This window comes from Rhinopithecus bieti, unplaced genomic scaffold (assembly GCF_001698545.2).
Source record: "Rhinopithecus bieti isolate Rb0 unplaced genomic scaffold, ASM169854v2 scaffold_56246, whole genome shotgun sequence".
NCBI lineage: Eukaryota > Metazoa > Chordata > Mammalia > Primates > Cercopithecidae > Rhinopithecus > Rhinopithecus bieti.
In genome coordinates this window covers 272,832-284,845 of record NW_016821943.1, presented here as the reverse complement: position 1 = coordinate 284,845, position 12,014 = coordinate 272,832, and the positions used below count along the sequence as shown (strand labels likewise).

At 61.7% G+C, this 12,014-nt stretch overlaps 1 protein-coding gene across 2 annotated transcripts in view; it reads left to right on the top strand.

Annotated features, from left to right (window-relative positions):
- The window catches only part of KIF1A (kinesin family member 1A), a 108,445-nt gene extending 100,626 nt beyond the window's left edge, over positions 1–7,819 (top strand). The window contains exons 41-49 of one of the 2 annotated variants that reach the window (XM_017860698.1): positions 573–634; positions 1,051–1,196; positions 1,950–2,150; positions 2,712–2,789; positions 3,537–3,661; positions 4,900–5,052; positions 5,637–5,829; positions 6,639–6,757; positions 7,394–7,819. In XM_017860698.1, coding sequence (XP_017716187.1) covers positions 573–634; positions 1,051–1,196; positions 1,950–2,150; positions 2,712–2,789; positions 3,537–3,661; positions 4,900–5,052; positions 5,637–5,829; positions 6,639–6,757; positions 7,394–7,436 — 1,120 coding nt within the window. In that variant the 3' untranslated portion in view covers positions 7,437–7,819. Of the gene's footprint in view, positions 1–572; positions 635–1,050; positions 1,197–1,949; positions 2,151–2,711; positions 2,790–3,536; positions 3,951–4,899; positions 5,053–5,636; positions 5,830–6,638; positions 6,758–7,393 lie in introns of those variants that run through there. The other variant, XM_017860697.1, reaches the window with a different exon arrangement.
- The last annotated feature ends 4,195 nt before the right edge of the window (positions 7,820–12,014 follow it).

Sequence of the window (12,014 nt, the reverse complement as noted above, 5' to 3'; positions counted from 1 at the left end):
GGGGTACGGGGGCTGCTCTGCGGGGTACGGGGCCTGCTCTACGGGGTACGGGGCCGCTCTGCAGGGTACGGGGCCTGCTCTGCGGGGTACGGGGCCGCTCTGCGGGGTACGGGGCCTGCTCTGCGGGGTACGGGGCCGCTCTGCGGGGTACGGGGCCTGCTCTGCGGGGTACGGGGCCGCTCTGCGGGGTACGGGGCCTGGTCTGCGGGGTACGGGGCTGCTCTGTGGGGTACGGGGCCTGCGGGGCTCTCGATGCCCTGGAGGGACTGGAGATGCCAGATGCTGTGCTCATGCTGCCTGTGTCTCCCCTGGGCTGGGACAAAGTGGAGGCTGCTGTCGGGGCAGGTCACAGCCCCATGGGCACCTGAGCAAGACCAGTCAATACATCTTTTCTCTGGGGGCCGGAGGGGGTCTGGGATGAGGACTCTGAGCAGGGGCTGTAGCTCAGGGACCTCGACGCCCCAGCCAGGCTGAATGTGCGGTTGATAGTGGGGAAAGTCAGCAGCCAGGTTGGCTGTGTGTCCCCACTGCGGGGCCTGGTGACTGTATGTCACTCCTTCTACTCCCCGCAGTAACCGTGTGACCGGCGTGTACGAGCTCAGCCTGTGCCACGTGGCTGACGCGGGCAGCCCAGGTAGGTATCTGCCCTGCTCTCACTGGGTGGGTTCCTGGACTGTTCGACCCCTGCCCACTCGGGGTGACCACAGCTAAGCTGCCATTTGCAGGGGGATCCCTCACAGAACACAGGCACTCACCTTGTGGCTTCTGGAGTTGTTCCGAGACGGGAGGAGAGTGAGGGAGGAGAGTCAGGCCTGCTGGCTTCCTTGGGTTCCCAAGGCACAGCCCAGATGGCCATGGGACGCCGGGCTGGATAACTTCCTCTGGAGGGGGCCTGCATGGCTCTTTGGGCCCCAGGGTGGACCAAGGACCAGGGGAAACTCATCTTCACCCCAGAGGGGAGGCAGTTGCAGAGGCGGGCAGACCTCTAGGGTGGGTGGGAGGAGCAGCCACCCATCAGGTCCGGATGGGGTGTCCGCATCCTCCGTCCAGGGATGCAGCGCCGGCGCCGGCGAGTCCTGGACACATCTGTGGCCTACGTCCGGGGCGAGGAGAACCTGGCGGGCTGGAGGCCCCGGAGCGACAGTCTCATTCTGGACCACCAGTGGGAGCTGGAGAAGCTGAGCCTCCTGCAGGAGGTGAGGCAGCCTCAGAGGATGAGGCCTGCATGGTCATGCCCACGTGGCTTTGTCTGCAGCCACGAGGAGAGGGCCCAGTGCCTGGTGCCCACTGGGGTGCAGCACAGCCCGTCGGGAGTCACAGCCACCTGCAGGAGGAGCATGTGATGCTCCAGTGTGCACCGCGGGGCTGCGTGGCGCATGACAGAAACACAGCCAGTGTAGCACAGAGGCATGCTCTGGAGTTAGCCGAGGGAGACTCTCAGGCATATAGACAGAGGCCAGAAAGGGACCCGGAAGGAAAGTCACAAGACCGGGCTGCCCTCTGTGGCTTTGATCAGGAAAACCAACATGCAGCATCTAGGCGCTGCCTCGGGCCGAGTGTGTGTGACACGTGATGCGTGACGTGTGAGATGCGTGAGGCCAGGGCTGTGCCCACCCCTCAGCCCTCTCCCGAGGCCTCCAGCACTGCAGGGCAGCACAGCCCTGCCCCACAACCTGGCGCGTGAGATACATGTGTCCGAGAGGGAGCAGCTTGCTTGCTGGCCATGAAGGCAGCAGGGCTGGGGTGGGGGCTGAGTGCTGTCAACCCTGGAGCGCCAGGATCTGTTCCGTCATTTCACAGCTGAGGGCCATCAGTCTCCAGTCTTAGCCCAGGGGAAAGGGGGGCTCTCCAGGGGTCTGCCCAGAGGGTCATGCTACTGCTGAGGCTGAGCCCAGCTCCAGAGGTCACCCCTGAAGTGCAGCAGGTAAGGCCTTGTGTCCTGTCTGAAGGTGGAGAAGACCAGGCACTACCTGCTCCTGCGGGAGAAGCTGGAGACCACCCAGCGGCCTATCCCAGAGGCACTGTCCCCGGCCTTCAGCGAGGACTCTGAGTCCCACGGCTCCTCCAGCGCCTCCTCCCCGCTCTCGACTGAGGGCCGCCCATCACCTCTGGAGGCTCCCAATGAGAGACAGCGGGAGCTGGCTGTCAAGGTGGGTCCAGCTGGTGGGCAGCACAGCCATAGCCCCAGGCCCTCAAGGGCCCTGAGTCATTCCTGGGCAACTCCGGCAACCCAGCCTTGCCCATGGCTGCTCTGGTTAGCACCACAAGGAGTTAGGAGCTCGAAGGGTCCCTAGGGTCCCCTTGCCTGCTGACTCCACCCCACCTACACTGAAAGTTGGGTGCCTTTTGCAGCCTCCCTTCCCAAGCAATGATTCGCTCTCTCTTGAATACCTGTGCTGATGGGGAGCTGACTACTTCCACCCACAAGTGGCTCTTTTGGTGGCTTAACGGGCCTCTGGGAAGGCCTCCCATACTGGAGGCAGCATGCCTCTGGCCCTCACACTAGGCCCTGAGCCTGAGCCTGACCCTGGGAGGCTTCCTGGGCTCACCCAATGACGGGCGGGGTGGAAGTGCTGTCTACCTTGACCCGCTGTGCTGCGGTGTCGGAACCCACCTGTGTCTGGGGAAGGGTGGGTAGAAGAGCCTGCAAGGCTGGCTGAGCAGCGTCCCAGGAGGCCTGGCCCCTGACCACATGTGTGTTCTGTCCACAGTGCTTGCGCCTCCTCACGCACACGTTCAACAGAGAGTACACACACAGCCACGTCTGCGTCAGTGCCAGCGAGAGCAAGGTGGGTGTGGAGGGGCTGCACCAGGCTGCCCTGCGGGGCTCGGGCCCCCATAGGCAGTGGTCCCTGAGGAAGACTCCCATTCTGAGTGGGAAAAGGCAGTTAAGAGTTTCCTAGGAACACATCTCAGTGCAGAGAGACACTTCATAGCTAAGTGGCTGGTTTCCCTGGGTCAGCCTGGAGTCCATGGGAGGTGGGAACATGAGTGAGGGGCCGGGTGGGTCCTGTGACCTGGGATGCACCCATGTGCTTGCAGGCTTTTGCTGTTTTCCTGGCCCCCACCCTGTCTGGCCGTCACCCTGTGGCCTCTGGCCAAGCCCCCACTTGGCTGTCCCTCCTCCTCCTGGGACCGACCCCACCCCATAACCTGGGAAATTGCCCCTGTGCTGCATCCAGCCCTGGCCCACAGCTTTCTTTGCCCCCATGGCACACCCATCGCCACCTCATGCTGGCATGGGCAGGAGGCAGCAGGGCAGAACTTACCCAGCCCACTCCTCGAGGCATTGGTGGGGTGGCTGACTGGGTCAGGTCAGAGCCTGAAGTGCTGGGAGGGGCTGGCCAGGGGCCGCAGGGGCTGAAGGGGGCCAGGGGTCTTGAACTGGCCAACTTTGAGCCAAGGCTGCTGGTAGGAGGGGTGGGGTGCCCTGAGCAGCAGGTGCAGGGTAAACGCAGGCACAGGGAGCAGCACCTGCGGAGGCCGGAGACCCCACTTCCCTGTGTCCCCTGAAAAATACCTTCTCTCCTCCGCAGCTCTCTGAGATGTCTGTCACCCTGCTCCGGGACCCATCGATGTCCCCTCTAGGGGCAGCCACTCTCACCCCCTCCTCCACTTGCCCCTCTCTGGTTGAAGGGCGGTATGGTGCCACTGACCTGAGGTGAGTGAGCTCTAGGCTCCCGGAGAGGCTTCTGGCACCACGGCCGACCCATGGCAATGGCCATGACTCGGGCACGGAGAGCACAGAACGGGGGGCCCCAATGGCCAAGTGTCTCAGGATGGCCACAGGCTGAGGGAAGGGCCTGGAGAAGTGGAGTCTGCAGCCCTCTCAGAGGGCACCTGTGCCCCGCCAGCTCCATCCTAGTGTGTGTGTTCTCTTCCCTGAAGAAGACCAGAAATGCCTGGAAAACAAGCTAAAGCTCCCTTTTCCTGAGACAGTGCTTATAAAATAATGGAAAAAGAAAAGGTTATGAAAGAGGGCGTGGGCGCTGTTAGGGTCAGTATTGCGGTGGGAACACCTGGCCCCTGCAGGTCCGCATTTGGAAGAGACCCCATATGAACCCCTTATGTCCGATTCATAAGCAGGCAGATGGTTTTCACTCTTGTTTTAAAATGCCTTAAGGGTTCCAAATTTTGGCTTAAAAAAGAAAGACAGTGGCGTCAGCTGGCCTTGTCTTCTGCAGGCCTCCTTGACCACCGGGTCAAGTAGTGTGGGGCCTGGCCCATGTAGGGGGCCCACACGGGAGGCCAGCTGTGCCCTCTGCTCCAGTGGCTCCTTAGAACCTCGTGTCACCTTCAGTCTAATTGTGGAATTAAAGAGATGCTGGACTTGCTTTCACAGGGTGGAGGTGGGGGCAGGAGAGCCACTGGGAGAAAGGCATGGAGTGGGGCACAGGCTCCCTGGCTGGGGCCCTGAGGTTCCTGGGGGACCCTCCCCACCAAGCCCAGCACTTCCTGGAATCGGGCACAAGCTTGGCTGTCCTGGTGGACGGGCCCCAGGAGCTCCCACTGTGGGCACAGCTTGGGAGACCCCACGAAGGTGCCCTACTGCGGCTCTGAGGAGGGTGCAGCCTGGGGGAGATGGCCCTAGGCCCAGGGAGGTCTGCAGTGTGCAGCACTTCCCTCTGCTTCCCAGGACCCCACAGCCCTGCTCCCGGCCAGCCAGCCCAGAGCCTGAGCTGCTTCCAGAGGCTGACTCCAAGAAGCTCCCTTCCCCTGCCCGGGCAACAGAGACAGACAAGGAGCCCCAGCGCCTGCTGGTCCCTGACATCCAGGAGATCCGAGTCANGAGACCCCACGAAGGTGCCCTACTGCGGCTCTGAGGAGGGTGCAGCCTGGGGGAGATGGCCCTAGGCCCAGGGAGGTCTGCAGTGTGCAGCACTTCCCTCTGCTTCCCAGGACCCCACAGCCCTGCTCCCGGCCAGCCAGCCCAGAGCCTGAGCTGCTTCCAGAGGCTGACTCCAAGAAGCTCCCTTCCCCTGCCCGGGCAACAGAGACAGACAAGGAGCCCCAGCGCCTGCTGGTCCCTGACATCCAGGAGATCCGAGTCAGGTGTGTGGGCCCCCCCTGGAAAGCACCGCCACCAGCTCTGTGCTGACAGGGGACAGGCAGGCCACCCTGATCCCCATACTGGGGGCGCAGGTCCCAAGTATGGGACCCTCATACTTGGGGAGACAGGCAGGTTGCCCGACCCCCATACTGGAGGTTCAGGCAGGCTGCCCCTAACCCACATGCAGGGGCAGCTCCATGCTGGGAGGTCAGGCAGGCCCCTGGGACCCACATGCCTGGGCTGGGAACCAGCACAGAGCACAGAGGAGTGGGTGGGGTCAGAGTCAAGGCCCAGGTGGGGAACTCGTGGTCACGGGGCATGTATGGCAGCCTTGCAGCAACTTTAGCTTTTTTCTTTAAGGTTTTCCATTTTATGGGGGAAAACTGAGGCCCAGAGCTGGGTGGGTGGTCTGGTCTCCGGCCTGCTGGGTCAGGGTTCTGCCAGGCACCCTTCGATGCCTCGACCCACTTTCTGGCTGGGGAGGTGGGTGGCACTGCTGTGTCCCAGCTCTGGGTGGTGGACGGTGAGCGCCCAAGTCAGCCGCCACCCCCACCGAGGGCCCCAGCGAGCAGCTCTCTGCCCTCAGCCCGATCGTCTCCAAGAAGGGGTACCTGCACTTCCTGGAGCCGCACACGTCGGGCTGGGCCAGGCGCTTCGTGGTGGTGCGGCGCCCCTACGCCTACATGTACAACAGTGACAAGGACACCGTGGAGCGGTTTGTGCTCAACCTGGCCACCGCCCAGGTGGAGTACAGCGAAGACCAGCAGGCTATGCTCAAGGTGCGGCTGGACCCGGCTTCGGCTCGGGCACCGGGAACCCCAGCAGGGCAGGAGCTGAGCCGCCGCCCTCTGCAGCCCTGCGTTGGAGCAGGAGGCCCTTCTGCTCACCCCGGACTCTGGCCCTCCATCCTGTTCCACAGAGACCAGGCTCACGGACTCAGCCTCAGGCCTCTGCCTGCTCATGGGGCTCATGCTCCTGGTGACAGCTAGTGGGGATGGGCTCCGGTCAGGGCAAGCATTAGTATTCTCCTGTGTGATGGCCGCAGCCATGTCCCCTCCTCTGGAGTCACCCAAGGTGGTGGCACCAGCCCTGCAGAAATGGGAGAGCCACAGGGCTCAAAGGAGCCCTCCTACCCCCACTCTGCCCAGCCCCTCCAGCTGAAATCGCCCTGGACAAGTTCAGGAGCCCAGACTTCTTCAGGCTGGCCAGAGGAGAAGTTTCTCTGAGCCATCTGGAGGTGGTCCCAGTGTCTACGAGATGGTTTTTTGATTCCCTGTGGTGGAGGTGGATGGTGTGGACCCACATCTGGACCAGCAACCCAGCCAGGGTCCCAGGGAGCAGGGGCCATGTGGGGCATGCATGTCCCGTGGGGATGCAGAGCAGTGGTGAGGGTGTCCTGGGACCACCAGCTGCAGACGCGTCCAGAAGGCAGTCACAGCCCTGGCTGGGTCAGCCTTTCCCTCTGTGTCCCCTCCCTGGGACTTTCCTGGCGGTGCCCCTTCCCTGCTTGCCTGGGCCCTGGGGAGCAGGAGGGTGGTGTGCTGACCACATGGCCTGGCACCTCCTCACCAGCATCCTCCCTCTGCAGACACCCAACACGTTCGCGGTGTGCACGGAACACCGTGGCATCCTGCTGCAGGCCGCCAGTGACAAGGACATGCACGACTGGCTGTACGCCTTCAACCCCCTCCTGGCTGGAACCATACGGTAGGGCCGCCTGCAGGGCGAGGTTGCTACCACGGGGGTCCTGCCCTCAACCGGCTCCTGGTCAGGACCATTTGGTAGAGCCTGGAGGATGAGACTGCTCTCGCGGGGGTCCTGCCCTCAGTCCCTTCCTGGCAGGGACCATTCAGTAGGGCCAGCCGCAGGGTGTGGTTGCTCTGCCGGGGTCCTGCCTGCAAGGCCGCCTGGGGAAGCAGTGTGGCCAGGGGAAGGCGGTGCGGCCTGCCCTCACTTGTGTGGGCTGGGGACACCCTTAGGGCTGTTAACACTCCCTGAGTCATGGCTTCTTGTGGAGTGATAAATCCCAGGCCATACTTTCAAAATTACATCCTCACCCAGTGGCCTTGGCATGGGGAAACCGCGTGCCCTGGGGCAGGCTGCGGAAGGAGCTGGTCCCTCCCACAGCAGGGATGTGAAAAGCAGGGTGCAGAAGGGGACAGGTGGGCTGAGTCCTACACACTGGAAGCAGAGATTCAGTCCCTTCCCCAGGTGGTGAGGGAACCAGTGGGGACATGGGGTCTGTGGCTGCCCCTCACGGCTGCCTGCCTGCGGAGGGTGTGGTGGATATGGCCTGCAGGTGTTACTGGCCTGACCACGCCGCCTCTCCCAACTCTCCTGCAGGTCCAAGCTCTCCAGAAGGAGGTCTGCCCAGATGCGGGTCTGAACCCGAGCCCTCCCATGACAGCCGGCAAGCCCAGCCCATCCCCACCCTTGTCCTCGTCTGTCCTGTCACCTGCCACCTGGCCCCTCTCCTGCCAGACAGCCCACGACTGGGTCGACCCCCCAGGGGACACCCATGCCAGGCCCGGGGACCTGTGCCACACGACCAGCTGTGCTCTCAGCAGAGGCTGCACGTGTCAGTTCTTCTTGCATAATGTGCTCTGGTGGAACAAGCTGGGAGGGGCTGGGGGGGTCCAAGGGCACAGGTCACGGGGTTCTTGCTGCCGTTCTAATATTTTTTTAAGCATAGACAGACTTATAATTAATATACGTTAGTTAGTGACATTGAAACGGTCAACTCGGAAATTAACTATAAGACTTGTTCTATTTATAAGTATTTATTTCTAATGCCTCCACATAGCCCTGTAATATTCAGATGGAACCCCCAAACACCTCCACCCCGTTTGTTCCCACGTGTGTCTCCCAAACCTGCTAGGGACAGGCAGGGCAGGGCAGGGACACCTTGGAAGGCCACAGTGAGGAGCTGTCTGGACCAGTGGGGCACCTTGGGGCTAGCACATGGGTGCATCACCTGGGCCCCAGGCTTCTCCATAGCCACATGGGTCCTGGGTGTATGTGAGGGAGGGTGGGGGGTCTTCTGGTGCCTGAAGTGTGAGCGGCATGGAGGGTGGTGTGAGTTCCTCTGGTGGGAGGTAGAATGCACATCTCTTCTGGGCAGCCACCTGAGATGTGACTCTAAGAAGAGTTCCGGCAGCTTCCCCCAGGAAAGGGTTTGGGGTGACACTCGGCTCTAGCTCTGAGATGAGGCAGACGGCACCCAGGCTGTGATCTGTCCTGGGCGGGGACTGGGAGGGAGCAGGGTCAGGATCACCCGCCAGTGTGCAAACTATGGGGCTGTGTGCTGTCCCCGGACCATCAGGGAAGGGTGATGGGTTGAGACCAGGATGTCAGGGAAGGTCGCAATTCAGGGTGACGGTCTAGGTGTTGAGGGCTGTGATGCAGCCTCTTCAGCTGCGGTAAGAAATGGAGTGAGCTCAAGGTAGCTTCTGGGAAGAAATTTTGCCACTAGCAGGTTTCTTACAAAGACTTTCCTCTCTTTGTTGCCAGGGCAGAGTTTCTGTGAGTCCCACTGAGAAAATCCATGGGGTGGGGTGTCCCAGTCGGTGGGTAACGGAGGGCAGCTGGCTCAGTGGTTACTGTCTTTAAGGAGCTCTTCCCTTCTGCATCTGGAGTGTCCCTTTGTTCTTGTCCCATTTCACCCCCTCTGCAGACACCAGTGTCCCAGGGCCACCCAGGACAGCACGGGGGCCAGTCCCAGGCTGAGAGTCTGGTCATAGGAGTCATGTCCAGAGGCCTAGGGAGGTTTTAGGGCCCTCCCCACCCACACCCAGAGGTCGATGTGGGCTCTTTTTAGCTCAAGGAAAGACAGTAGCCGAGCAACAGAGCCCCTCTCCCGCCGTGGCCCACGGGAGCAGTTACGTCGGGTCTGGCACTCCAGACCTAGAGCCAGGTGTTCTGGCACCGCCCAGCACTTTCACCAGATCCTGCTTCCTGGAGTGGGGGAGACGCTGCACCCCACTGGTTCTGAGGCTCCTACCCTCCCAGGCTGTCCCACGTGATGATGACATGAGCCTCAGAGACCCCGATCCCATGCCTGGGGAGAGGCAGCGGCTCGGGAGTGGGGGAGTATGGGCCTTCCACACCACATGGGAAGGTTCTGGTGTGAGATTTTCCTCTGGGAAGGTTGCTCGGACCCCTGAAGTTCCACCTCGGAGAGTGGGGTGCAGGGCAGGCGGGCCGGGGCCCACGCTGGCTGCAGTCTCTGTGGCTGCCTGCCTGGGACAGCCTGTTTGGGAGCTGGGACCGTGGGCTTGCCTTTTCATACCTGGGCTCAGGTGCGGTGTAGCCACTGCCGCCCTCATCCCCTACCTGGGAGGCTCTCCCAGGGGCTGATGAGGGGTTTCTGTGAGGAAGAATCAGGGCTCAGGAAGCCATGCCTGGGAAGGCAGGACACAGGACACAGCAGTTTTCTTTGGAAATCTCCCAGGTGAGTGAGGATTCACATCCCAGAATAAAATTCAGAAGCCAGGTGGCCTGTGCTCCCCATGGGTGTCCTCTGGAGGCAGTGGGCCAAGAGGCAGAGAGGAGAGAATGCAGAACAGCTTCTTGCAGAAGCACCCGCTCTGGCGTCCAGGCAGGAAGGAGAGGCAGGGGCAGAACACGCTGGTCTGAGATGAGTCAGAGCCCCACGGGCCCCAGGCAGGCGAGAGGAGGTGCAGGCCCTGCCACGGCCCACTCAGGTCAGCCAGCCTGAGGCTGCGGCCTCCAAAGGGTCTGGGTGCCCCCAGGTCGCAGGTGTCTGAGGCCAGCCAACCTGCAGAGCACTTGCGGCATGGATGGGCTGAGGGGAGGAGCCTGGGAGCTGCCTCAATTCAGAAGCCTCCACTGCCATGGAGGCTGCCTGGCTGTGTCCTCTCGGCCAGGTGCTGTCTTGGCCTTGGCTAGGACCCAGGGCCACGCCGCAGCCCCCGTCGACTCCCTCCTTCCAGGCCTGCTCTAGTGAGGGGTGCCTGAGCCAGGGCCCAGAAACCCAGAGCTGATGGTGAGAGGAGGCCGCCTGAGTCAGGAAACCTGGCTTTTTGAAGTTCTCTCTGCCAGAAACCACCTAGGGATCACGTTAGCTGAGTTCCTTGAGCTCCCCAAGACTCAGTTTCCACATCTGTGAGGTGGAGGGCTGGTGTGGAGGTGCTCACGGGGTGCAGTGGTCAGGAGACAGTCAGGCCCAGCGTGGCTGCTGGTTCCTGCTAAGTGGGGAAGGTGAGATCTGGAAAGCCATCTCCCTCAGATGGCTTCATCTAATGCTTTATACTGCCGAGTCTGGGGGCTTGTTTTGGTTTGGGGGCAGCCATCCTCCACCAGAAAGGGGGAGCTCCTTCTCCTGCGGCTCCAGATAGAGGGGGATGCCGGGCTCCAGGCCAACCAGCACTCGGGCTCTGATGAGACCCGGCCAGTGCCCAGGGGTGCCAAGTCCAAGGCCTCCCACTGAGAGTCATCCCTTGGAAGATGCCAATGTTTCATTCACCAGCTGCACAGGCACAAACTCTCCCACCCAGGACAGCTGTGATGAGGTGGCCCTCCCTGTCAACCCTGGTCCCTGGAGTCCCCTGCACCTGGGGCCCTGGTAGGGCTGATGTCACAGGTGTTTGCTGTGCTGCTGCACTGGTCCTATGCCAGCCACACCCGTGTGGGGACCACGGAAGGCACACTCCCTCACCCCTGGGGCCGGGCCATGCAGTCCCCCAGATGGACAGCAGCTGTGGTGACCTGCGTTTCTCCCTGGGCCTGTGCTTCCTGTGGTTAGTCCGTCCCCTGGTTCCCCTGTGGCTCAGAGGCCGCGTCCCTGGCTTGTACATATGTGATTGCTGTGGGCACACCCCAGACCCCATATCATAGCCACCGTCCCGATGTCATGACGCTCGTCCCGATGTCATACACCCGAGTGTTAGCCCTAGGTTCCTGTACTGTGTGTGCACTTGAGGCTCTGTCCAATTAAGAAATAAACGTGGCTCTTACCCAGCACTCCCGTGGGCTCTGCTGTGGCTTTATTTGCACGTTAGGTGTGTTGGGGGGGGGCCCGAAAAATGGTTGCAGATGCACGCATCCAGCATGGTCCAGAGACAGTGCCCCTCTCCCAGTGATGAAGCAGGGAGGGGCTGGCTCTCAAGGTGGGCATGGGGAGGTGGTAGGGAAGGTGTCAAAGACTTGAATGTACAGAGGGTGCTGGTCTTGGAAGATCAACCTCCACCTGCCTCCCTCCATGACCGGCTGCACCCCTGTAAACCAGCCCCGGATGCTTCCCCAGGGACCTACCACCCTCATGCCAGGCCACTGCACCCATCCCAGGCAGCCTCTGGGGCTTGGACCTTTCAGAGTCTCTAGTCCATGGGGTCTGCGCCTGGGCCCAGATCCTCAGAGCCTCCTGGAGTTCTGGAGGCCGGGCCATCGCACACGAGGGCCTTGGTCTTGTCCAAGGCATGGCTGCAGTTTGGGGACCAGCATCCCACTGATGGTTGATGGGAGGATGGGGTGACAGCCGTGCACTTCGGGGGACTCTGGGCAGGGCCCCCCAGTCCTCAGGAGCCCCCAGGCCCTCCAGAGGTGAGTGGCTTTATGTCACAGGTGACAGCCATCTCCAGGACATCGAGTGAGGGTGGCACCTGCTCAGAAGACAATGCTCCTCAGTGGGCCTGGGAGGTGGACCCTGCTGGCCAGCATGGGGGCTCCGGGGCCTTGTGTGGGTCCACCCTCTGGCTACAGGTGGGAGGGGCTGTCAGGGCTGACATAGACACCATTCAGCGCATGCGGACTCCTCCTGTCTGAGAGGTCGTAGTCTTCCAGTCCTAAGATTATAGACTTAGAACTTTCTGCCAGCTGGGTGAAGGGCACACACAGTTTCCTCTCTGTGCTGTGTGTGTGTGTGTGTGTGTGTGTGTGTGTGTGTGTGTGTGTGTTTTAATAACTTCTTGTGAGTCTACCATTATTTTAAAATGAAAATAAAGAA